At 47.1% G+C, this 23557-nt stretch overlaps 2 protein-coding genes across 6 annotated transcripts in view; one reads left to right on the top strand and one right to left on the bottom strand.

Moving 5' to 3' along the window:
* The window catches only part of COG4 (component of oligomeric golgi complex 4), a 59381-nt gene that overhangs the window by 34090 nt on the left and 1734 nt on the right, over positions 1-23557 (bottom strand). For 4 of the 5 annotated variants that reach the window (XM_081335614.1, XM_081335613.1, XM_081335612.1 and 1 more), the window contains exons 4-13: positions 16517-16691; positions 15712-15905; positions 12163-12268; positions 11550-11707; positions 10510-10568; positions 9142-9275; positions 7068-7186; positions 6385-6551; positions 5592-5757; positions 2317-2379 (exon numbers count right to left, since the gene is read on the bottom strand). In XM_081335614.1, coding sequence (XP_081191740.1) covers positions 2317-2379; positions 5592-5757; positions 6385-6551; positions 7068-7186; positions 9142-9275; positions 10510-10568; positions 11550-11707; positions 12163-12268; positions 15712-15905; positions 16517-16691 — 1341 coding nt within the window. The remainder of the gene's footprint in view (positions 1-2316; positions 2380-5591; positions 5758-6384; positions 6552-7067; positions 7187-9141; positions 9276-10509; positions 10569-11549; positions 11708-12162; positions 12269-15711; positions 15906-16516; positions 16692-23557) is intronic. The other variant, XM_081335615.1, reaches the window with a different exon arrangement.
* On the top strand, positions 2386-5534 carry LOC308672579 (uncharacterized protein). Its single transcript, XM_081335617.1, has 2 exons — positions 2386-3857; positions 4128-5534. The coding sequence occupies exons 1-2, from the start codon at positions 2996-2998 to the stop codon at positions 5225-5227; spliced, it is 1962 nt and encodes a 653-aa protein (XP_081191743.1). The 5' UTR covers positions 2386-2995; the 3' UTR covers positions 5228-5534.

The following is a 23557-nucleotide window of genomic DNA, read 5'->3' as shown; positions in this document are numbered from 1 at the left end:
GAGTACAAACGCCCCACTGGGAGAGGCGCATCAGGGACTAGATCAATGGAACAGTCATAGGGCCTGTGCGGGGGTAATTGGTCCGCCTCTGACTCGCAGAACACATCAGCAAAGTCGGACAGTTCGGGAGGCAAGGAAACCCCTGAGGAACCCTCCACCTGGCCGGCACAGATATGGCGGGTGTGGTCCACGCACTGCAAACTTGGGAAGGTGACCAAGTTCTGAGACCAATAGATCTGTGGTTCATGCGCCCGGAGCCACGCCAGTCCCAAGACCACGGGGAAGTGCAGATCCGAAGTGATGTAGAACTGAATGGCCTCCACATGGGAACTGATGGCCATACGCACTGGTTGCGTGGCGGCCGTAATAGGCCCGGACAGGAGCACTCGACCATCGATAGTCTCCACTAGCATGGGCGGATCCACCGGACACTGGGGAACAGCCCATTTGGCCACGAAGGCCGAGTCCATGAAGTTAGTGGTAGCCCCAGAGTCAATTAAGGCATGGACCGGAATCCCCTCTGGCTTGCCAGGAAGGATCAGACGTGCCTCCAAAATCAAATGCCGTGGAGGTTCACAGGCACCGTCGGAATGGCGTCGCTCGGCGTGGTCGTGGTGGGTCGCCCGATCTATCACACCGTCTAGATCGGGCTCGGGCCGTTTCCCGACAGCAAAGCAGGGGACTTTCTCGGGGCCGGCTTGGTCACTGATGCCCGCTGACGCTTCTTTGGGCAAGAAGCAGCCAAATGTCCAGGGTCCCCACAGTAAAAACACAACCCCCCCGATCGTCGTCTGTCCATTTCCGTCACCGATAGACGGGACCTGGCGGCACCCAGCTCCATTGGCTCCTCCCTCTGGACTGGGGGCACACGCTCAACAGGAGCGGCAGGGGTCTGTGGGGTGGCACGGCGACTCTTTCGCTGCTGCAGCCGGGCATCGATCCGCAGACAAAGATGGATCAGCCCATTCAGGTCTGAGGGAATGTCCACGCGGGCCAGCTCATCCAACATCTCCTCCGACAAGCCATCCTGGAAGGCATCCACGAGCGCAGCCTCATTCCAGGCGGAATCCTGGCTAAGCAGCCGGAAATCGCTGATATAGGCCTGTAGGGGGCGCTGACCCTGCCTCAAAGCTTTCAGGCGTCGGGTGGCAGTCTGCGCCTTAATCGGGTCCTCGTACATGAGGCGCATATGGTCACAAAACCCCCCAAAGTTATCCAACAAAGGGCTAGGCTGTGCCAGCAGAGGCGTGCCCCAACGAGCTGCATCCCCCGACAGAAGGCTCAACACGAATCCCACCTTATCTCGGTCAGTGGGGAAATCAGCTGCTCTCACGCTGATAAAAAGCTGGCATTGTCCCAGGAAGGCAGGAAACAGTTCTGGATTGCCAGCAAATTTATCCGGCATAGCTATCTGACATTTCCTCCTGGGTGGGGGTGCAGCATGTACCTGAGCTTGCAGTTGAGCCACCTGAGCTGCCAGCAAAGTGAGTTGCTGGGTGAGCTGAGCATTCTCGGCAAGAAGCTGCTCCATCGTAGCAGTAAGGGGTGGGTGGCTGAAAGCAAACTGTTCTGAACCAGCCAACTACCGGCCTTGTAATAAGGCAAACCCCTGTTCAAGCAGTAGAGACTGGAGAGCGTCTGAGGCTGCAAAGCGTCTGCCAAGTTTAATTCACAAGCAAAACAACAGAACAAGAAACACAGGAACTTGAATCCTCAAGCGGAAGGGTTGCTTTCAGCAACCAGCCCCTCCCCAAACACTCCTTTTATTTAGAGTTCAGGGCGTGGTCTCCCTGTGCCTCCTCCCGAGGAGTCCCACAGCCTTTCTTTGTTTGTTCCTGCTCGACTGCCTCCTGCGTCGGGCGTCCTTGAACAGGGCCAGCTGTGGGTCATCATCCTCCGCACTATCGGGCTCACGCAGCTGAGAAGAGGGCCCCGGCTGAGGGCTCTGCGAAGCCTCCAAGCCATCATCAGCCGGTTCGTCTTCCACACCCTCCTCCTCCCCCTCATCTGAGTCATCCGATACATCTGAGCCGGCTGCAGGACCCACCGGCTGGCCCTGAGTCACAACAACATGTTATGTTCAATTAAAACATGGCAACAGCTAATGTTTGTGCAGTATTATTTTAAGCAGACTGTGTTTTTCTATTGTTGTGACTTACATGACGTTTAGAGCGCATTTTATGGCCAATTCATGCAAAACTCCACGTAATCCCAAAGGGTTCACATACTTTTTCTTGCAACTGTAAGCCCCAAGACGGGTTTGAAGCGACACCAAGACCTGCTGCTTCCAGCCAAGAGCTCAGCGCCCAAAAGTACCTCCAGGGTTTTCTTCAGGGTCATTATGTTCTCGCTGCAGGCCTCCACATTGTTTAAAGTCACCTGAAACAGAGTAAGCAGAGCTGTCAGAGCAGCCATGCCAAAAGGGCCTTTGTCTCCATGGTCAGCATTTCAGTCATCGCTCCTCTAAGAAACTCGGCATGGAGTTTCCTTTGCCAGAAAAGAGGGTCCGTGTGCTCAGGCAGCTGATCCTCAACTTCCTTTTCCCTCTCAGAACCAGCTGGCTCTTAAAACCCAGCACCAGGCTGTTCCCCATCCAGGAAAAGAAAGAGAGTGGCTCAACCGATGGAGGTGTTTCCATTCCCAGCAGCCCTACAGGCCAGGCACAATTCCTTGGGGGAGGCTACTGCAAAGAGAATTCCATGCATTCGATCATCAGGCCCAGGCCTTGGCCTGTGGTGCTGCCATCCACTTGCTCCCTTGTTGTTTCTTAGTACAAGGTCTAACAGGTGGGCTCTTGGATGCGAAACAACATTTCAACCTCCTTTTCTCTTTCTCTTCTCCTTTTCTCTGATCTCTGCCCACCAGACTTCCGAGTGCTTCACCGACTTCGGGTTCAGGGTAGGGGCGGGGGAGTGGCAGTAGTTATAAGAAAGACTCTTTGTCCTCAGGAGACCACCATCGTCCAAATAGCCGGGTGTGAATCCCTCCTCCTAAGATGGTTTTTCTATCTAGACGATGGTTAGATGATCTTGGTGGGGGTTCCCCTATTATTACACCGTCATGGACCGATCATCATCTCCTGAGACTGGTCTTCTACTATGCCACCCCTCGTTGTGGAGTTGTGGAACCATCAAGATGGTTCTGTCCCAGGCGCTTAATGAACCCTGAGAAGTTCCAGGCAGCACTGGGGTCTCCACCTGCCTCCTTTGCTCACAGCTCGGTTGATGCCTTAGTGGAAGCCTGGGAAAAGGCTGCCACGGATGCACTTAACCGAGTTGTTCCCTTGCGGCCCCTTACCCGATGCAGATCCCAGTTCGCTCCATGGTTTTCCATGGAGCTACGGGAGATGAAGCGTCGGAGACGGGGCCTAGAGAGCCGTTGGAGATCTACCCGATCTGAATCCGACCGATCACGTCTAAGATCCTTTACTAGATCTTATCTCGCAGCAATGAGGATGGCTAGGTCCAATTACTTCGCTACACTCATTGCATCCGCAGATAATCGCCCGGCCACCTTGTTTAAGATAACTCGCTCCCTCCTTAATCAAGAGGTGAGGGAGGATCCCTTACAGGGTCGTGCCGAGGAGTTTTGCCAACATCTGTCGGATAAAATCACTCGGATTCGGACCGGCTTAGACTCCGACTGGGCAGAGTCTAACGATCAGAACATGGGTGATCTCGTTGATGTTAAATGGGACGAGTTCGATCCTGTGACCCCAAAGGAAGTGGACAGAATTATGAGGAAACTGAGCTCCACCACTTGTTTATTAGATCCGTGCCCTTCTTGGCTGGTTTATTTTGCTCGAGAGGGAACACGAATCTGGCTCCAGACGGTGATATCCGCCTCCCTGAGTGAGGGTTGTTTCCCCTCCATCTTGAAAGAAGCGGTGGTGAGACCCCTCCTCAAGAAGCCTACCTTGGACCCAACTATATTAAACAACTTTCGTCCGGTCTCCAACCTTTGCTTTCTTGCTAAGGTTGTTGAGAGTGTGGTGGCACATCAGCTCCCTTCGGTTCTGGAGGAAACTGACTATCTGGACCCATACCAATCGGGTTTCAGGCCCGGACACAGCACAGAGACGGCATTGGTCGCACTAATAAATGATCTCTGGAGAGCTCGGGACAGAGGCTGTTCCTCTGTCCTAGTTCTCCTAGACCTCTCAGCGGCTTTTGATACCATCGACCATGGTATCTTACTGCAGCGTCTCAGGGGATTGGGAGTGGGAGGCACGGTTTTCCAGTGGTTCTCCTCCTATCTCATGGGACGCTCGCAGTCGGTATTAACAGGAGGGCAGAGATCGAGCTCGAGGCCTCTCACTTGTGGAGTCCCTCAGGGGTCGGTCCTCTTGCCTCTCCTGTTCAACATCTACATGAAGCCGCTGGGTGAGATCATTCGTGGTTTTGGAGTCGGGTATCACCAGTACGCTGATGATACCCAGCTTTTTATTTCGACCCCAAACCACCTCAGTGATGCCCTTGATGTGATGGCCCGTTGCCTAAAAGCAGTTCGGGTCTGGATGGGGAAGAACAGGCTTCAACTCAACCCCGACAAGACTGAGTGGCTGTACGTACCGGCATCTCGAGATATTCAGAACATTCCATCTCTTTCTATAGGGGGTAAGTTATTACCCCCCACAGATAGGGCCCGCAACTTGGGAGTCCTCTTAGATTCACAGCTTTCCTTGGAAGACCACATAACAGCTGTGACTAGGGGAGCCTTTACCCAGGTTCGCCTGGTTCGCCAATTACGGCCCTATCTAGACCGAGATGCCCTACGTACGGTCACTCATGCACTCGTGACCTCTCGTTTAGACTACTGCAATGCTCTTTACATGGGGCTGCCCTTGAGGACCACTCGGAGGCTCCAACTGGTACAGAATGCAGCCGCGAGAGTTGTGTTGGGAGTCTCCCGATACTCCCATGTTACACCCCTACTCCGTGAACTGCATTGGCTCCCAGTTGTCCTCCGGATAAGATTCAAGGTGCTGGTAATGGTTTTCAAAGCCCTACATGGCATGGGTCTGGAGTACCTTAGGAATCACCTGCTGCCAGCGTCAACGTCCCTCCGTCCAGTGCGCTCCCACAGAGAGGGCCTCCTAAGGGTGCCGCCATTCGGAGAATGCCATCTGGTGGCTCCCAGAGGGAGGGCGTTCTCTGTGAGCGCGCCTGACCTATGGAACCGTTTACCGGTTGAGCTCCGGATGGCTCCCGACCTTCGCTCCTTCTGACGCGACCTTAAAACATATCTGTTTAAGCAATCCGGTCTGGTCTGACGGGTTCTGTTTTAATTATTGTTTTAAGATAACTATTTGTGCATTCTGTTATTTATGTTCACTGTTCACCACCCTGAGTCCTTAGGGAGAAGGGCAGTATACAAATCAAATAAATAAATAAATAAATAAACAGAAATTGTCTACCAGGTACTTGAATAAGACAAATATTTTGTATGATGCTGTGTTGGTGCTTCCAACCGCCTTTCAACAGTCCCGTTTGCTTGGCCCTCAACCCCAGCCACACCGGCTCTCTGGAAGACCTTCTGCCTTTCCCTCCAGCCCAGGCATTGTTCCTCAGGGCCCCACTCGGACCACTCACCAGGAAGGACTGCTTAGCCTCATCAGTGCTCTCGATGCCTTTGGGGTCGAACTTCCCCTGCTGAAGGCTGCTCTGCATGATGCTCACAGCACTGGTCACTCCCCTCTGGAAATCCTGGAAAGGGGTAGCTGGGAAGCCCAGCCTCAGCTTGTGGCTCAGGATCTCCCTGTGGAAAGAAGGCAACCTCAAACAATATTTTTCGGTGCCGGGAGGAGGCAGGACCAAGGGCCTGGAGTTGCAACCTCCCCCCTCCCCCTCCCAACTCTGGCTAGGAAAGCAAAATTGGCTTCACTGTTAAGAAGGCTGTGCGGGATTTGCAGAGCAAAGCAAGCTCCTTGCTGCCCACCTTTGTGTGACATAAATTCTGCCCTTAGGCACAGGAAGTCTGTCCCAAGCCACCAGCAGCAGGAAATAGCAGAATCTGTGAATCTATAGTTTATTTCAAACTCAGAACATTCCAACAAGTACATTTAATCTGAAGAAGTGTGCACAGTTCCCTTGTCAGACATCTTTATACCTCTAAGGTCCCTCCAATCCTTAATTTCATGATTCTATGAAATCAAAGTCATGGGATCACAGGGTTTTTGGAGATCATCTCCTCCAACCCTCTAGTTCAGCCTCCAAACTTGCAGATCTGTTCTGATTATGTGCCACAGTAAAGTCTGTAGGAAGTTCATGCAGTCTAAAGACCAGCCCATGTCTCTTTTACAGAGGCCTAGACGAGACTTGGCAGAACCTCCTCAGGTTCCCACAAGAGCTCCAGACGTTACCCACCTCCTTCACCACCACCTACCTGAACTCTGACTCAAGTTCTGTGATGGAATGGTTGATCATGGCACAGAGACAATCGATGCTGGAGCTGGAAAGAGCCCTCCCGATGCATTTCTTCACGATGTAGAAAACATCATCCACCATGCTTGAGGTTAGCTGACCCTTCTCATAGATGTCCATGGCCACAGCCTAGCAGAAAAGCCAACAGGCACCCATAATTTACTCTGGGCTTATCAACCCATCAAACACCAGCTTCACTTAGGCAATCAGGGAGGCCTAGCACTTGGCCTCCGAACTTTGCTGCTTCTGAAGACAAGACAGTGAAAGATTTCTTTCCTCAGCAGAAAATGTCAAACTGGTCTTATTATCATCACCATTTCTTCTGCACAGCTATGGCTTGATTCAAACTTGTGAGAAACTCCTAAGCAGGAGAGTCTAGTTACTTCAGCTGAGAGAATCTGGCTTCCACCTCCGGCAAGCTGGAAAAACTTCTGGCTGAAGCTTGGATGGTTGGAGCAGTCAAGGTTGACAAGGCTGCCCTACACTAACCCTTCCCACTGGGCTCTCTAGGCAGGAAATGGACTCTCCATTCCGCAGGCCGTTTTGGCAATGGGACATACCCAGGCAACAGAGTGTATTGAGATGGCCTGCTCCATCCAAGAAGGGAAGGAGGGCAGATGTGAACCTTCAGGCTGTTATTCCTACCTTATTCACAGTCTCTCTCATAAAGTACTCTTCCATGGTGATGTAGTAGCCAATCAACTCTTGCATGGCACAGCTGAGAAAGCAATTGTGGAGCAGTTTATCCAGGTACTTCTGATGCTCTGTGGAGCAGAACCACCATGATTAAGAAACAGCAGAATGGTTTGAAAAATGGTAGAAGTGGGACTTGCACAAAGGTAAAAAAGATGTAATCAAAATACTGAATTAAGAAGACTTAATTCTGAGCAGCTGCTCCTAGAGAGGTCAGTAGATACATAAGAGATATACTGCTGCAAAAGCTCCAGATGGAAAATCCCTGTTGAGGCACCTTAATACTGCCTGACACACCTCCCTATATTAAAAGGCCATCTGTGGCCTATGTGGCCAATCTTGGGGAGGGCCTGTCTTCTTTGCCACTGAGGGGTGAAGATTGCGGCACCAAAGGCAGGAGAGGCTGGACATGCGCAAAGGACAGCAGTCTCAGCATGCAAGGGCAGTTACAGCAATTCCAGGATCTGAATGGGGGCCAAGGACTGCCCCTTCCCATACCCAGAAGGCTATCATGGCTGCCATTCTGCCAAGCTATGCATTACAAACTGACAGCCTGATATCAGTAACGGTAATCAGTAATGTTATACTATTAAATTTTATGGATAGCTGTTTTACTTTCAATGCTGCTAACATTGGGTGTTATTGCTTTGACAACAGATGGAAATGCATTCATTTTTCTCTTTCGCTTTTACAGCTGATTGATACTGGGAGGGGGGATGCGGATGAGAGTCCAGCTAGTCATAACAATAATAGCAGTGGGAATCCAAGGTTACTGAGGCCAGAGTTGATAAAGATTTGGCAGGCTGGAGAGCTGTGGAGAGCCCGGGTTTCAAGCTAATTGGGGAATGTGATTTATGACTGTTAGTTGGAGGAGGGAATTGTGCTTTGCTACTTTGTGGGGGGGGGGAGGAATTCAGTTTTTGGCTTCAACTATGTAGTGCCGATACTATGTTTCTCGAATAAAAGATTCTTCAAAGTTCTTTTGAAGAGTTTCATCTGTGGGAACCATGCCATTTACAACAGCTGAGGAATACATGGATGACCCTGAGGGAAGGGGAGAGAGAGAGACACTGCCCAGAAAGCGATCCGAAGAGACAGGCAGGTCAAAGTCTGCCAAGACGGACCCGCTCTGATGCAGCTAACAGTGAAGAGAGGTGGCTGGAAAGTCTGTCCTTTCAGAATTGCAAGATTCTGTCAATGTAGCCTTAGAATAAAGGAGATGCATTTATTTTATCATATTTAGAAACCACGCATCTCCCTCCCTTGCCTAGTTATGTTTCCTGACTGGTTGACCTGGGATGGCCGACATCAGTCTTGCAAGCCTGAAGAAGTGCCGGACCCAGGAGGCCGGGTCTTTCTTTGACTGTACAAGGATTGCAGTTCCTCTTCTCTGATGGCTTCCTAGGTGGCGGCGGCAGCAGCAGCATCTCCTTTCTCTGAGACCATCCAGGCATTCCACTATATTCAGCTCTTGACTAATTAACAAGCCACTTAGATGTTTGTACTACAAAAAAGCTAATTACAAACCTGCCCTCAAAGCTACAACTGCTGCACACAAATGAATTTTGGGTGCTTAACAAATGGCTCGCATTTACAATTAGTTGCAGTGTCCCGGTCACATGACTACATTTTACTTTTTGCCATTTTCTGGCAAAACACCCACTGAATGTGCTGCATTTACTTAACTACCACATGGTTTGCTTATCATAAAAACGGTGGCAAAATCAAGTCTGGTCATGTGGTGCGACTCACAACTGCAATGTCATATGACCAAAATTCCGGGCTCCTTGTGGGTTTTAGTCAAGGACCGCCTGGATGGCTGCTTTCTCTCTGGGGCACCAAGAAGCAACCACTGTGCCGGGAAGGGGGGGGCAGGGTCTCTTTCCTTACAGGCTTTCTCACGTCATGCCTGGGGGTTCACTTTCCCGGATAAAGAGCAGAGGAGGATGGACTCCGAGCGGCAGGAAGGAAGGAAGCCAACTGGCCCCACTGCCCCTGGCTCTCTAGCAAACACCGTGCGCTTTACCTTGCTTCACCTCCTCGGAGGCCATAGAGTCTCCCACCTCAAAGTCAGAGGTGATGCGCCTCCTGATGAATCTCAGGTAGAGCTCGCTGCGGGTGTTCATCAAGGTGACCTCGGTTAAAATAGGGTCAAGCTCCCTGTGAGAAGCAAAGCAAGGGTCAGCCGAAGAAAAGGGACGTAGAACCATGTCAGCAATGAGCCATCTGGGTAGGACGTCTGGCTGCCTTCAGTCTCCTTCCTGGCACTTCTTTTTTTTATTAAGTTACAATATAAAATACAAAAGTACAAAAGCAAATAATAGGAAAAGTAGGGAAGGGAAAAATATAAAGAAGGGGAAAAGAAAAAAAAGGCCTTGACTTCCAACTCCCTTTGGTGCAGTAGAATAAGAAGTAACATCAAACCTCCTCTTTTAACTACAGATCTATCTAATCAGTAAAACCCAAAATCAAGAGTTTCATTTTTTTTCTACCTCAAGCACAAATTCCAGAAGCGGTTTGTAAGTAGAAACAAAAGTACTTGTGTTTTTTCTTTTACCAAAGGAGTCAATTTAGCCATCTCTGCTCACTCTATTAGCTTTTGCAACCATCTGGCACTTCTGCAGTAGCTCTGCTGAAAATTCTCTTTCAATTCTCATAAGAGATGCCGAGGCAAAGAAATGGCTCACTGATTCTACGTACAGCCAGACACTCCTGTGTAGATTTTCCCAACCACTCAACACAACAGAAATAAATAGGAATATCAAAGAACAGAAACCAGAACTTCACTTGCTGGGACTAATAGATAAACGAATCAGAAAAGAGTTGGAGAACATTTACATAAGACAATTGCTGCATGATTATTACACAGAGAAATAAAAGACTCTGAAATACCCAAAATGGAGAAATAGCTAATGAAGATGACAGAAAGCTTGCATTACTTTTATTCTCTTAAAATTTTGGTAATAAAAATTATATTGTTAAACGAAGTATCAAAGAACACGATAGATTTTGACTCCAATGCTGCTTTAATGGGAATTTTAATCCCCCCCCAAGTCAGACTGGAAAGCAGTCACTGACCTCCACAAATCTGACCTGAGGCCAACCAGGGAAGCTCAAAGCTCCCGGGCAAGTCACCTTCCTTGGGGGTAACCTCCAAAGACCCCAGAGGAAGCTGCCTCAACCATTTTCAGTTCACGTTCCCAAAGAGGAGAAGCGCCTGAGAGTAAAGGCTGGCCCTGGCTAGCCCTCTGGGAGACCCCAGCAGCCAGCCAGTCCGACAAAGTTGGCAGAAACCCCAGTGCAGACTCAGCTGCTCGGCAAATCCCAACCTCCTCCAGCAAAAAGCATGTCTTGCTTGCCCTCCAAGCTGAAAGTGAAAAGAGACGTGCCCCACCTTGGTTCGATCTTTTCTCCCGCTGCACTCCTCATTGCGCTGCTCTGAACATGCTGGAACTGCAAGCATTAGAAGACAAGAGCTGTCAAGCCTCCCAAACAGGCAGTGGATGCACCTTCCGGCACCTTCCCGGAGAGATGCCCCCAGCAAGTCTCTCAGGACACATCCCAGCCACAGTGAAGCTGAAGGAGGTGAGAGAAAAAGGCCTGGCTGCGGCCTGACCCATTTCCAGGACCCTCTGAGCACTTGCCCACAGGGGTGGGAGCGGCAGGGCCAGCTCCAGGAAAGGCAGCCTAGAAAAAGAGGCAGGCAGCAAGAACCCTCGGCCGCTTTTCTTGTCTCGGCACAGCCTGGCATGCAGCTTCCAAACACGAGGCAAACCTGGAAAATCCGAGCCCAGGCTCTCCACCTTGACAGCCACTTACTTCCCCTGCTTAGCCCAGGTGTGATTCTTGCTGCAGGAGCTGCTAGGAAGCAGAAGGGCTTTGCAGCAAGGCTGCCTGAGAGAAGTCTCACTGCGGATGGCTAGAGACATGGTGGCAGTTTCCACACTTTTGTGGGAAATCTCTTAAAAGTGCAGGAGGAACTGCACTGCGCCTCATTCAGACCCCAGAGGACCCTGAGGAGAAGCTGGGCCTTGGCAGCCGAGAGTCCTGCCCTGCCTGGACAAGCCCCTCTACTTCCCAGGACCAATGATCCTGGCTGGGCCCGAGCCCAGTGGCTCCTCTTCATCCTTTAAGGACCGGGAGTTCTTTAGGGGTGACAGTCAGAAGAGCTCCTGTATAATGCTGGGGTGGGAGAACAAGGGAGCAAAGGCTCAGGCCAAATTCCCTCTGCTGCCCATCGCTGGAACACGTAGGCTGATTTAAGCTTGTCCGACACCAGTGCGGCTCAATTGGAACATTCTGAAGAATATTCCAGGCAGCAGGCTTTGTTCTCAACAAAAACCAAGGTTTATTTTCCATTTCACGCACACTCCTGAGAGCAAGAGCCAGCCAGTCACAGGCGAGCCTCCTTCTTTCCTTCCCTCCCTTCCTCACCTGCCTACGATAGTCTCTCTGCTGGATGAACTTCTCCACCACCTTCTCCACTTGCTGGTCACATTCCGCCTGCAGGTGCTTGATCAAGGCATAAAGCCTACCAGGTCCGTAGTATGTTTCCACAATGGGCTGGTGGGTCTCCACAATACGTGCAATCCCTGCAAAGAAACCCCAGACCCATGACATCTCAGTGACAGGAAGCAGAAAATTTGCTGCCAAATTGCTGATTTTTAACACAAAGAAGAGGAACGTACTAGGAATCAACAATTTAAAAAGTAGGTTTTGACTTTGCTGCTCGCTCTTAAATGTGAGGGAAGGGCCACTCACACCCAACCATGCCTAGGGTGATACAGAAATCAGCCAGAACCACAGCAAAAGGCGCCTGCCAATTCCACTGCCTTCTCCCTTCCCTCCCTATCTCTTTCCTTTCTAGAAGGAAGCAGTAGACAGTCTAGCTTGCTTTGTCCTCCATAAAGAAGCAGCCCAAAGAAGCTCAGTGGCCCCATGCAGTTGGAAGGCTCAACATGGGTGTGAAGTTTCCTCTAGGGTCCCCCAAGGAGCAACACCTCATTCATTGTTGAGTTTTCAGAATGAAAACAGGGCAGAACTTTACCTTCAAAGAGGAGTGTCAGCGTGTCTGCAAACAGGACTGCGTATCTTCGGTCTGTTGGGTCAGTCTGTAACGCTAACTGTAAATTCTCTTCTGCTTTGTTAGCAACCTGGAAAGAAGAGGGGCCCTTAGCCTGCTCCGTTGTCTCACAGCATTAACTTGCTGACACCCATTGGTGCAAGATGGCTCACCTACGCCATCTCCTACTTTTTAATGCACACCAACTCCCCAAGGTCTTCCTAAAACACACTGCAGATGTTTCAAGGAACAAATAATAGGCAGTTATGAGAGACTTCAGTTATCAGCTGGGATAGAGAAAGCATACTAAGCACGTCTTCTATACTTGGCAAGGTTCCTCTTTCAGAACATAAGATGATTCAAAAGCACACTTGTCACAAGTGGTAGGGAATAGCTGGCCAATGAAGTTCTAAAAGATTGCTTTATTCTAAAAAAAGAGGAAAGGCAGTAGCATGTATTCTTGAAGCAGGAATTACGAATTTATTTTTAACTTCTATCACACACAAAAAACATGCAAATTTCAGGGAAATTCAAAATTATAGAAGGAATGGGGAGAAATTTGTAGATAGCAAAGACTGGGAAAGATGGCTAGCACCACCAGGTATTGTGGCTTATTAACTGATCTCTGCAGTACGGCTGATACACGCTGAAGACAACTTGGGGCTTCCGGTTTGCCGACGTGGCCGCCATGGATGCCTCCAAGACGAGCTCCGTCTTCCTCGTCCAGTTTCGCATCGCTGGAGGACCCTGAAGAGGGTCGAAAGTCGCCCTGTAGGGACGACCAGCAAGGAGGGGCACTCACTGTATTGCGGAAGAGCAGTAGCTAGAGCTGGCGCAACCCTCTAAACCAGCCATAGCAATATGGCCCGTCATTAGGTTGCAGACAGCCAAAGTCACACTTACCACCTGGCAACTTTAAAGTAGCGTGGAAGAGACTGGGTGAGATCTACCTCTCTTAAATCCTAACTATTCTTTTTGACCTATATAAGCTGCTAAAGCATTTTCCCCCCTGTGGAGAGGGAAGGGAGATTTTAGCTCTCCTTCTAGAAACAGTGGCAACCGATTATCCAGGGGAGTTTAAAATGCTGAAAAAATAACTGGATCCCAATCGGAATTTTATTTCCTAAAGTTTGTGGACTAAAAGATTTTCTATTTTCTATTCTTTACTTTCTATTTTTACTGAAGATCTGGGTTTTTCCTTATAAAATTGAAGCAAAACTGAAGATTAAAATAACCTTGGGATTCAAAGGAAAACTTCAAATGGTAGGGGCGACATCTTGTGGCTAAACCTGACACTTCAAGTTGTTATTGTCTAAGAGACTTGGCTGAGTCCATAAAATAGATAAAACTCATGTAACCTTGAAACACCAGCTGTGAGAAACTTAGTGGTGCTTTTTATGCACTGGGCAGGGGAGGGGGAATTGTAAAGCTTCTAGTCTAACACATCATTATGGAACAAACAGACTTTTCCTATGGATGAAGATCAAGAACAAATCCTTTCTATGTTGAAAGCAATTTATCAAACCCTCCTTACAGCTGGTGACAAAATAAGAGCCTACAGAAAAGAACAAGAAAGCAGCCCGGATATAGAAACTCAAACTCCGACTACAACTAAAAAATTAATTACACACAATACAACAGAAAAAGTGGAACAATTAAATATTATGACAGAAGATTTAACTGCCCAACAAACAGACAATGAAAAATCCAGAAAAGAAACTGACAATATGGAAAGAGGAGAAGACTTCCTATAAAAATCAGAAGGAACCTAAGGATCAAAGAGAAGAACAGATAAGACTAAAAAGTTCCATTTAGCTTATGAGTAGATTTTAGAGGGATATTGTTATTAATTTTAGTGTTAGTACTTTGTACGTATCTATGTTAAAGGGGAGTTAAAGCACATTATGAAATTGGTTAATTTTATATTATGGATAATCTTTAGTTAGAATATGATTATTATAACTATAACCCTGTATTTAGCTCTGGGAGGTGGGGGGGAAGGGGGTGGTTTGGGGTGGGTGGGTTTTGGGAATGTATTGTAAAATCTTTTTTTGTAAAACTCTTTAATAAAAAAAAGAGAAGAACAGATGGAAGAGAAGATAAACAGTTCAGGACAACTACGTCGAGATGGAAAAATAAAAATAAAATAAAATTAAAATAAAATAAAAACTGTGACTGGATGGTTTTTTTCAACGTCAAATAATACATATAACATATAATAATACATGCAACAATACAAAGAGATTTGTTTGACAACTCAAAAGCACGGTCATGGAAGACGATTTGGCAAAGAAAGAAAGCTAGAATAAGACTGAAGAAGAATGAGGTTTTGACCTACTTATGAGAATTAAAATAGAATATACTCAAATAGATAAGATGCATACTTGGAATATAAGATATTGTTATGAACGGAGATAAAAAAACCTTGGTCATTTAAAATTTAGAAGTATAAATATTAACAGTTAAATTTGAATATTGATTTGCTTGTAAAGGTGATTAAGATGTATATAAGCTAAAAACATTGATGAATGTAATAAATAAGTCTTGACATAGCGGTAAGAATGAAAATTATTACCTTAAATATGAGATAGTAGATACGAAGAAGAGGAGAGAGGAAGTATTAAATGTTGAAATAAAAGAAATTTTGGTTACTAAATTTAAGATATTTGGAAATTATTAGAAAATAAGAATGTTATTATTAATTTGTGGATGTAGATGGTGAGATAGATAAGATGTGTACCCTGAACACCAGATGTTGTGAGGAATTGTGACACAGGGAATTGGGGTCATTTAAAACTTGGAAATGATAAATATCAAACATTAAATTTAAATATCAGTGGAAAATGAAAATGGGAAAAAATTCACTAGGTTATTGTCTAAAAGATTAAATGTTAAAGCAATTAAGATATATATAAACTAAAAATTATTGATAAATATAAGAAAGTTATTTTTCATTTGATTGATAGAATAAGAAGCGTATTAACTTAAATATGACAGTACATATTAAAGGGAAAAGAGAAGAAATATTTACTGCAATAGTTTGAGATTTGAACTAATGATATCTGTATGTAATTGAATTATTGTAACTCAGCCATGTTACTTTTCAAAGATATAAATGTAACATTAGAAAATCAATAAAATTTCTTTTTTAAAAAAAGCTGAAGACAACTTGGCAATATAAAGCGTGACAGCTTACTCTTTCTTTCCTATGATAACAAGGATACCTCAAACATTAAAAGAAAAACTGATTGCAGCTCAATGAAAGAGGCCACAGCTATTTACAAAACTGCAAAAGCCCCTGGAGTAAAATTGAAGCCAAATGAGATCAGTGTATAATAGGCAGTTTTGCTTGGTTCCTCAAAAGATACTAGCTTCCGTTTGTCTTCAGCTGATAAAGCGCGGATCAGAAGAAAAAGCAAGGCCACCAGATCTCTTCCACTGGTTCCTCCACAAGACTGACAGAGTATACAGAAGCCAGAAACCCAATCAGGAGCATAAGTGTTGCTGTTGCCCCCAGACCTAAAGGGTGCTCACCTGCTTGCAAAGGTATCTGGAGAAGTTACTCAGCCCCTCATCATGCAGGCCCAGCAGGGGGAAGATCTTGAAGAAGCGTTCCACTTGGGGCAGGTCTTCCTGCTTCATGGCAACATCAAATTTCTCAGTAACGATTGTCTTCAGCTGCTGTTCTGCTTCTTGCAGGAGCTTCAAGTTGGCATCAGTTATGGTGCCTGCCCAAGGAAGACAATGAACTGCAGTATTATTTTGATTTATAGATGCTGAGAGTAATTTAATCAAATAATTCAGGCTCTTAAGAGGGTTGTGAACTGGAGACAAAAAAAACCACCTTGGGAGTAAACTCTTGCAGTCATAACTAGAGAATAAATTATAATTCCAATGCTGAATAAAGCCAAAAACATCTGGTTTTCTTGGCGGGGCAAGGCTAGAAGCCTTTAAAACCAGTAACAACAGCCACTCTGAAGGTGTGCTGCAGGCCAGAGGCAACTAAACACGAGGCAGTTTCAAAGTAAATTTTTAGCAGGTGCTTTTGATATGAGTTTACTGACTTCTTACAGTCAGTTGAATGATGGCCATTATGTTGATCTAGCGTGGCATAGTATTTTATAGTATTCAGCCTTGTCTGTTATAGCACAGTATCACATAACACAGTAATGGTATACATGCCACAATGCCAATTTATACCATAAAGACCTCACAAAATGTTACAAACAGGTGACACTGGGCATTGTAGGACTGAGAGCAGCAAGGCCCTCCCAAGGGCAAGTGCTATGGAGCGGGGGAATCCTCTGAGGAAGGACCAGATGCCAAATGGCCTTCTTACCCTCCTGGCCCTGCCTGCTCAGCTCAATGACCGACTTGTCCAAAGAGAGGTAGCGGTGGACATGAGCCGCCGCCTGCTCATAGTCTTCATTCCGCAGGGCTGCCTGGACACCATCAGTGCAGAACTGCAGGTCCAAAATATCATCTGACCTCTGGATGGCCTGGTACAGGCGGTTCTGCCAAAGCAAGGCAGGCAGGTTTACAGGCCAATTTCATTAGTAAACAACAACCATGAACTTTTTACTACAATACTGGCAGAAAGACTGAAGACATTTCTCTAGTCTTACATTCACAAGGACCAATCTGGCTTTTTGCCAAAAAGACAACCGAGGGACAATATGAGAACTGTTTTGAATGTTACTGAATATTTACAATTTCATAATGAGAAGCAAGAAGCTCTAATATTTCTGGATGCAGAAAAAGCTTTTGATAACTTAAATTGATATTTTATGTTAAAAGTTTTGAAAGACATGGATTTTGGAGAGAAATTTATCCAAGGGATTAAAACGATATACTCATCAGAGTAAGCAAAGGTTATCATCAGTGAAAATTTACATAAACCATTTGAAAAGGGTACAAGACAAGGATGTCCTCTACCTGTCCTATTTTTCATATTAGTGTTGGAAGTTTGGAATAGAAGTATTAGAGAGGATGAGAAGATAACGGCATAACGTAACATTTATAAATTGAGAGCTTTTGCTGATGACTTAATTATATTTCTGCAATTATATTTCTGCAAAAACTGCTATAGAAATTAAATGACTTTAGAGCTTTAGTGGGCTTCAAAATAAATAAAAAACAAAATAGCTGGTTAAGAATATGGCTTCTCAGGATTATAAAATATTGATAAGAAATTTAGGTTTTAGGGTGGAGAAAAAGGTTAAATACCCTGGGGTTACATTGCTAAATACAAACTGTTTCAAAACAATTTTGTCCCTGTATGGAAAGATATTAAGATGTAATACTTTGCAGTTATCACTATTGGATAGAATCTCTCTAATTAAGATGAATGTCTTACCAAATATGTTATTTTTATTTTAGACTTTACCAATATTGATAACGGATACCCCATTTAAAAAATGGCAAAATGATATTTATGAATTCATATAGCAAGGGAGAAACAGAATTACATACAAATTATTGCAAGATAACAAAGTAAAAGAGGATGTTTAGGTTTACTTGGTTCGAAATTGTACTTCGGTGCTTGTTGCTTGGTCTGGAGGAAAGATTCTCCAAAACAAGAGATTATCTGAATGGGAGGGTTATTAACTAAAGATCCAGATGGTAAGCCTTCTTACAGTGCAACACAGTTAAATGAATTTTGATTTTAAGAATCATTTTGTTAGATGTGCCATCCTAAGGGCTTGGATAAAGATAAAATAGGATTCTCTATCAGGATACCTTTTTGGATATTACCTCAGGAACCTCTTTTCAGAAAAGAAACAAAAGCCTTGTGGATCACATAATAATAACTTTCACTCAGGGTGAACCTACTCTTAAATCTAAAGAAGACTTGAAGGACTTGTCTGTCATTGGTTCACATATATACAATTGAAAGATTTAAACTAGACAAAATAAGTTATGGGTTTGTTTTGTAAAAAATGAATTTGAAATTGTATTGTGTGGTGATGAACGTTTTTGCCAAGATTTATAAGCTGCTATTGAAATTGAATTTGGAGAACTAATATGTTAAGCCAGGGGTGACAAACTGCCTGCCCATGGGCCAGATGTGTCATGGCGAAACTGCGCCCACCCCATTGCCGGCAATGGAAAAAAAAGTCACGATATGTCATGACACGTCATGTGACATTGCAAGTTTGACACCTCTGTGTTAAGCAATGCACGATTCAGGCAAAGAATTTGAGGTACAATATAATGCTTGAACAATGGGAACAACTGTGAAGAATTGAAAATTTACATTGAAGTGTAACTTAAAAGAAAAAAAATCAACGACATACTGCTGGTATTTAACACCTAATAAAATATGTAAAAAAGTATTTCAAATGTACGTTGTAAATATAAACATAAGGAAGGAACTTTCCATGGTGCACTTGTGACAAAGCAAAGAAATCCTGAGGTAAGATTCATATTTTTAATACTGAAAATTCTTAAAAGGAATGTATAAATTAAACCAGGTTTAATGGTCAAAGAACTTGATTTTTTATTTTATTTTATTCGATTTATATACCGCCCTTTCCCGAAGGACTCAGGGCGGTTTACAGGGTAATTAAAACAAGGAATACAAAAGTTAAAAGCAATTTTAAAAAATTACATCGATCCCTGAAAAAATAAAAACCCCAATTAAAATTAAATTAAAATTCTCAGCCTGGGCCAGTGAGAATGCACAAAAATGGAGAGATACAGACATGGCCGAAATTGCAGAAATTTTTCCAGAAAATCAAGTACCGTATATACTTGAGTATAAGCCGAATTTTTCAGCCCACTTTTTGGGCTGAAAAACTCCACTTCGGCTTATACTCCAGTCAACAAAAAAAAAAGAACTGTCCCTTCGTTCGGAACAGGCTGCTGAGAGAAGGGAGCGGCAGAGCCTTGCAGAGCTGGCGGCAGTCCAGCGTTGTTTCTCCCCCACGGGGCTTGACACACAGAGAAACGCAAATGCCGGACTGCCGCCACCTTTACTAGCCATTCCTGCGGGTCTGACACACACACACACACACACACACACACACACACACACACACGAGGGGGAGCACGAGGGGGAGAAACAACGCTGGACTGCCGCCACCTCTGCCAGCCCTGCAAGCCTCTGCCGCCCCGGCGTTTGTGGTCGAGCTCTTCGGAGCCGGCAGAGAATCTCCCGCAGGAGGAGGTCGCGGCTTTCTCTCTTGCTTCGGACTGCAAGGATTTAAACTCCAGGAACAAATCCCGATGGAAGTTTTTTTAAAAAAAATACTCCTCCGGGTCGGACAGGGGACCGAGGCTGAGGTCTAGGGGTAGTGGGGGGGGGGTCGCGGACATAGATGGGCTCAAGTGGAAGCCAAGCAGCCCTCCCGAATCTGGGCTTCTGGACGGAGCAGCCGGTGGTGCGTTTCAAAAAGCAGAAAAGTTGGATTTTGAACATTTCAGAGGCCGTGGGTCAAGCAGGCTACGCTTCCCCGGGCGCTGCAACGGCACCCGTTTTCCCCGGCGAGTTTTCCCTACCTGGCCCCTGCAGAATCGCGGCGGCGCCCCTGGAGAAGCCTACCCCGAGGCTGCGGCCGATTTTTCCTTCTCCAGGCCTCTGCCGCCCGTTTCTGTCTGACACACACACACACGCACGAGGGGGAGAAACAACGCTCTGGGCGGCAGAGGCCTGGAGAAGGAAAAATCAGATTACCCCTTCCACACGTAAAACTTCCAGTTTAATTACAAAGGAAGAAGAGAGAAACTTAGATCAACAGCTCACCTTCCTTTTCCTCTAGGTTGCAAGGGGAAAAATAAAAATCAAAGATCCTTGGAAGTAATGGTTGGAAAAGTTTGCAAGTCTTTGGGAAAGTTCAAGAAGTGAAAGGAATACCCTCCTCTTGAAAGAACCGAGTTTCCTCTTTTGTTCAGGCATCTGCACCCGCTGCTTTTAAACTCGCCGGGCGCTGCAACGGCACCCGTTTTCCCCGGCAAGTTTTCCCTACCTGGCCCCTGCAGAATCGCGGCGGCGCCCCCGGAGAAGCCTACCCCGAGGCTGCGGCCGATTTTTCCTTCTCCAGGCCTCTGCCGCCCAGAGCGTTGTTTCTCCCCCTCGTGCGTGCGTGTGTGTGTGTGTGTCAGACAGAAACGGGCGGCAGAGGCTCGGAGAGGAGTTAGGGTACACCGGGACTCCCAGGCGCGGACCCGGGTGTCCTTTTTCACAGCTTGCCAAGCGGTCGGGAGCCGCGACTTGTTGCTTCTGCGCGACTCTTGGGAAGACGCAGAGGGTCCTCTGGCAAAAGCAGATGCGCCCTGGCCGGCCGGGCGCTTCTTTGCTTTCTTTTCCAATCCCCTCCCCCAAAATGTATTGTGGTCGGTATTTGGCGACCGAGTCCAGTGGCTTTTGCTGCTCCGGAGGAGGAGGAGGAGGAGGAGGAGGAGGAAGAGGAGGAGGACAGGTGAAAAGGCCGAGGCTTTGTTATGCGCTGGATGCTCTGGCTTCCCCCCCTCCCTGCCTGTACAACAGGTAGCGATGTCAGAAGCCGGGAAAAGCAGCGCGCCGAGTCCCGGCCGAGGCGACGCTTTTGTTCTCCTCGCCTGGATGCGCTTCCAAAAGTGAAAGGAAAGAGGCTTCACCCAAAACTTGCTTCCCGTTTTCCTCCCCCTCCCCCCTTTTCCCTTTCTCCCTCCTCCCAGCGCGGCGCTTTGAGTAGTAGCCCTTCCACTCCCCGGCTCCCATCCCGGGTTCTTGAAAGCCCCGGTTTTCGTCCTTGGGTACGGGAAGAGGACTCCCGGCGCCCACCCGGCCGAATTGCGAGGGGAGATTGTTCTCCGCGCCTGTCAAAGGGGACCCAAACAAAGAGGTGCATTTGCCGGAAACAACGATCGGAGGGATTCTCCTTGCCTCCTCCGCCTCCATGAAGATTTGTTTTTCTGGGAGGCTCACTTAGAGGGAAGTTTTGAACTGGAAGCCAGGGATGAGGCGAGAAACCAACAGCCTGCGTCCGTCTCTCTCTTTATGTATATTTCTGTATATACCGTATCTTATCTCGGGATCTAGACCTTTCGAAGGAGAAGGGGCGGCTGGAGTTCGTGAGTTGCTGTGGGACCCAAGGGTTGGGGGAAGAGAGATGGGAGGGAAAAGGGGAGAAACCTGCCGCTGGCTAGTTCTTTGTCTGATCGGGGAGCCTGAACAAAAGAGGAAACTCGGTTGAACTCTTCATCTCCCTGTCTGCCTTATCTGGTCTTTCAAGAGGAGGGTATTCCTTTCACTTCTTGAACTTTCCCAAAGACTTGCAAACTTTTCCAACCATTACTTCCAAGGATCTTTGATTTTTATTTTTCCCCTTGCAACCTAGAGGAAAAGGAAGGTGAGCTGTTGATCTAAGTTTCTCTCTTCTTCCTTTGTAATTAAACTGGAAGTTTTACGTGTGGAAGGGGTAATCTGATTTTTCCTTCTCCAGGCCTCTGCCGCCCAGAGCGTTGTTTCTCCCCCTCGTGCGTGTGTGTGTGTGTCAGACAGAAACGGGCGGCAGAGGCCTGGAGAAGGAAAAATCGGCCGCTGCTTCTTTCCGCTGCGGAAAGAAGCAGGCAGGCAGGGCGCGGAGGTCCGGAGGTTTGGGCACCTCCCCAAACGTCGGCAGGTCTCCGGACCTCCGCACCCTGCCTGCCTGCTTCTTTCCGCAGCGGAAAGAAGCAGGCAGGCAGGGCGCGGAGGTCCGGAGACCTGCCGACGTTTGGGGAGGTTTGGGGAGGTGCGCGCGCACCTCCCCAAACCTCCCCAAACCTCGGCAGGTCTCCGGACGGCGACGGCTTGGGAGAGGTGCGCGCGATCCTGGAAGCACCGAAGCCTCGGCCGCGCGCAAGTCCTCGGTAAGCTCCGGGCGGTCACTTGCTTCGCGTCTCCTGAGGGAAGGGGGGGCGACTGGAGTGGGCGTGTTTCCTCGCCTGCTGGGCGCCGCGATTTGCCCGGGGAACGCGCGGGCCCCGAATGGCAGCGTGGAGCGAGGAAGCGGACAGCCAGGGCTTCCCCGAGAGCCGCGGCCACACAGGGTATTCCTGTGTATTCAGGCTTGCAAAATGGCGGATCGAGCCTCTGCTGGCGGCAGAGGCTTGCAGAGCGCGGATCCAGCCTCCGCCAGCGGCGGAGGCTTGCAGAACGGCGGATCGGCTTATACTCGAGTCAACAACTTTTCCCAGTTTTTGGGGGTGAAATTGGGGGTCTCGGCTTATACTCGAATCGGCTTATACTCAAGTATATACGGTATTTCTCACAGAAAAGTATTGCAGGAACACGTTTTGCTATACACAGGTTTATTCCCTTTGTGTGTTTTGGAACACAACAAAAAAGGGAGGAAAAAAAAGCAAATTGGACATAATGTCAAACAAAACTCCAAAAATGGGCTGGACAAAATTATTGGCACCCTTAACTTAATATTTGGTTGCACACCCTTTGGAAAAAATAACTGAAATCAGTCGCTTCCTATAACCATCAATAAGCTTCTTACACCTCTCACCCAGAATTTTGGACCACTCTTCCTTTGCAAACTGCTCCAGGTCTCTCTTATTGGAAGGGCGCCTTTTCCCAACAGCAATTTTAAGATCTCTCCACAGGTGTTCAATGGGATTCAGATCTGGACTCATTGCTGGCCACTTCAGAACTCTCCAGCGCTTTCTTGCCATCCATTTCTGGGTGCTTTGTGACATATGTTTGGGGTCACTGTCCTGCTGGAAGACCCAATATCTCGGACGCAAACCCAGCTTTCTGACACTGGGCTCTACAGTGCGACCCAAAATCCTTTGGTAATCCTCAGATTTCATGATGCCTTGCACACATTCAAGGCACCCAGTGCCAGAGGCAGCAAAACAACCCCAAAATATCATTGAACCTCCACCATATTTCACTGTAGGTACTGTGTTCTTTTCTTTGTAGGCCTCATTTCATTTTCGGTAAACAGTAGAATGATGTGCTTTACCAAAAAGCTCTATCTTGGTCTCATCTGTCCACAAGACATTTTCCCAGAAGGATTTTGGCTTACTCAAGTACATTTTGGCAAACTCTAATCTTGCTTTTTTATGTCTCTGTGTCAGCAGTGGGGTCCTCCTGGGTCTCCTGCCATAGTGTTTCATTTCATTTAAATGTCGACGGATAGTTCACGCTGACACTGATGCTCCCTGAGCCTGCAGGACAGCTTGCATTCCTTTGGAACTTGTTTGGGGCTGCTTATCCACCATCCGGACTATCCTGCGTTGCAACCTTTCATCAATTTTTCTCTTCTGTCCACGACCAGGGAGATTAGCTACAGTGCCATGGGTTGCAAACTTCTTGATAATGTTGCGCACTGTGGACAAAGGCAAATCTAGATCTCTGGAGATGGACTTGCAAAGACTAAGTAAACTTCTCTCCTTTTTATCTGCT

The sequence above is a fragment of the Vipera berus genome, assembly GCF_964194415.1.
Source record: "Vipera berus genome assembly, chromosome: 10".
NCBI classification, from domain to species: domain Eukaryota; kingdom Metazoa; phylum Chordata; class Lepidosauria; order Squamata; family Viperidae; genus Vipera; species Vipera berus.
This window is presented reverse-complemented; position numbering and strand designations above follow the sequence as displayed.

Coding starts and splice junctions, on each gene's coding strand:
- LOC308672579 (XM_081335617.1), top strand. CDS start 2,996: ATGGTTTTTCTATCTAGACGATGGTTAGATGATCTTGGTGGGGGTTCC. Junction 3,858..4,127: donor ATCCGCCTCCCTGAGTGAGG/GTTGTTTCCCCT, acceptor CTCGGGACAGAG/GCTGTTCCTCTGTCCTAGTT.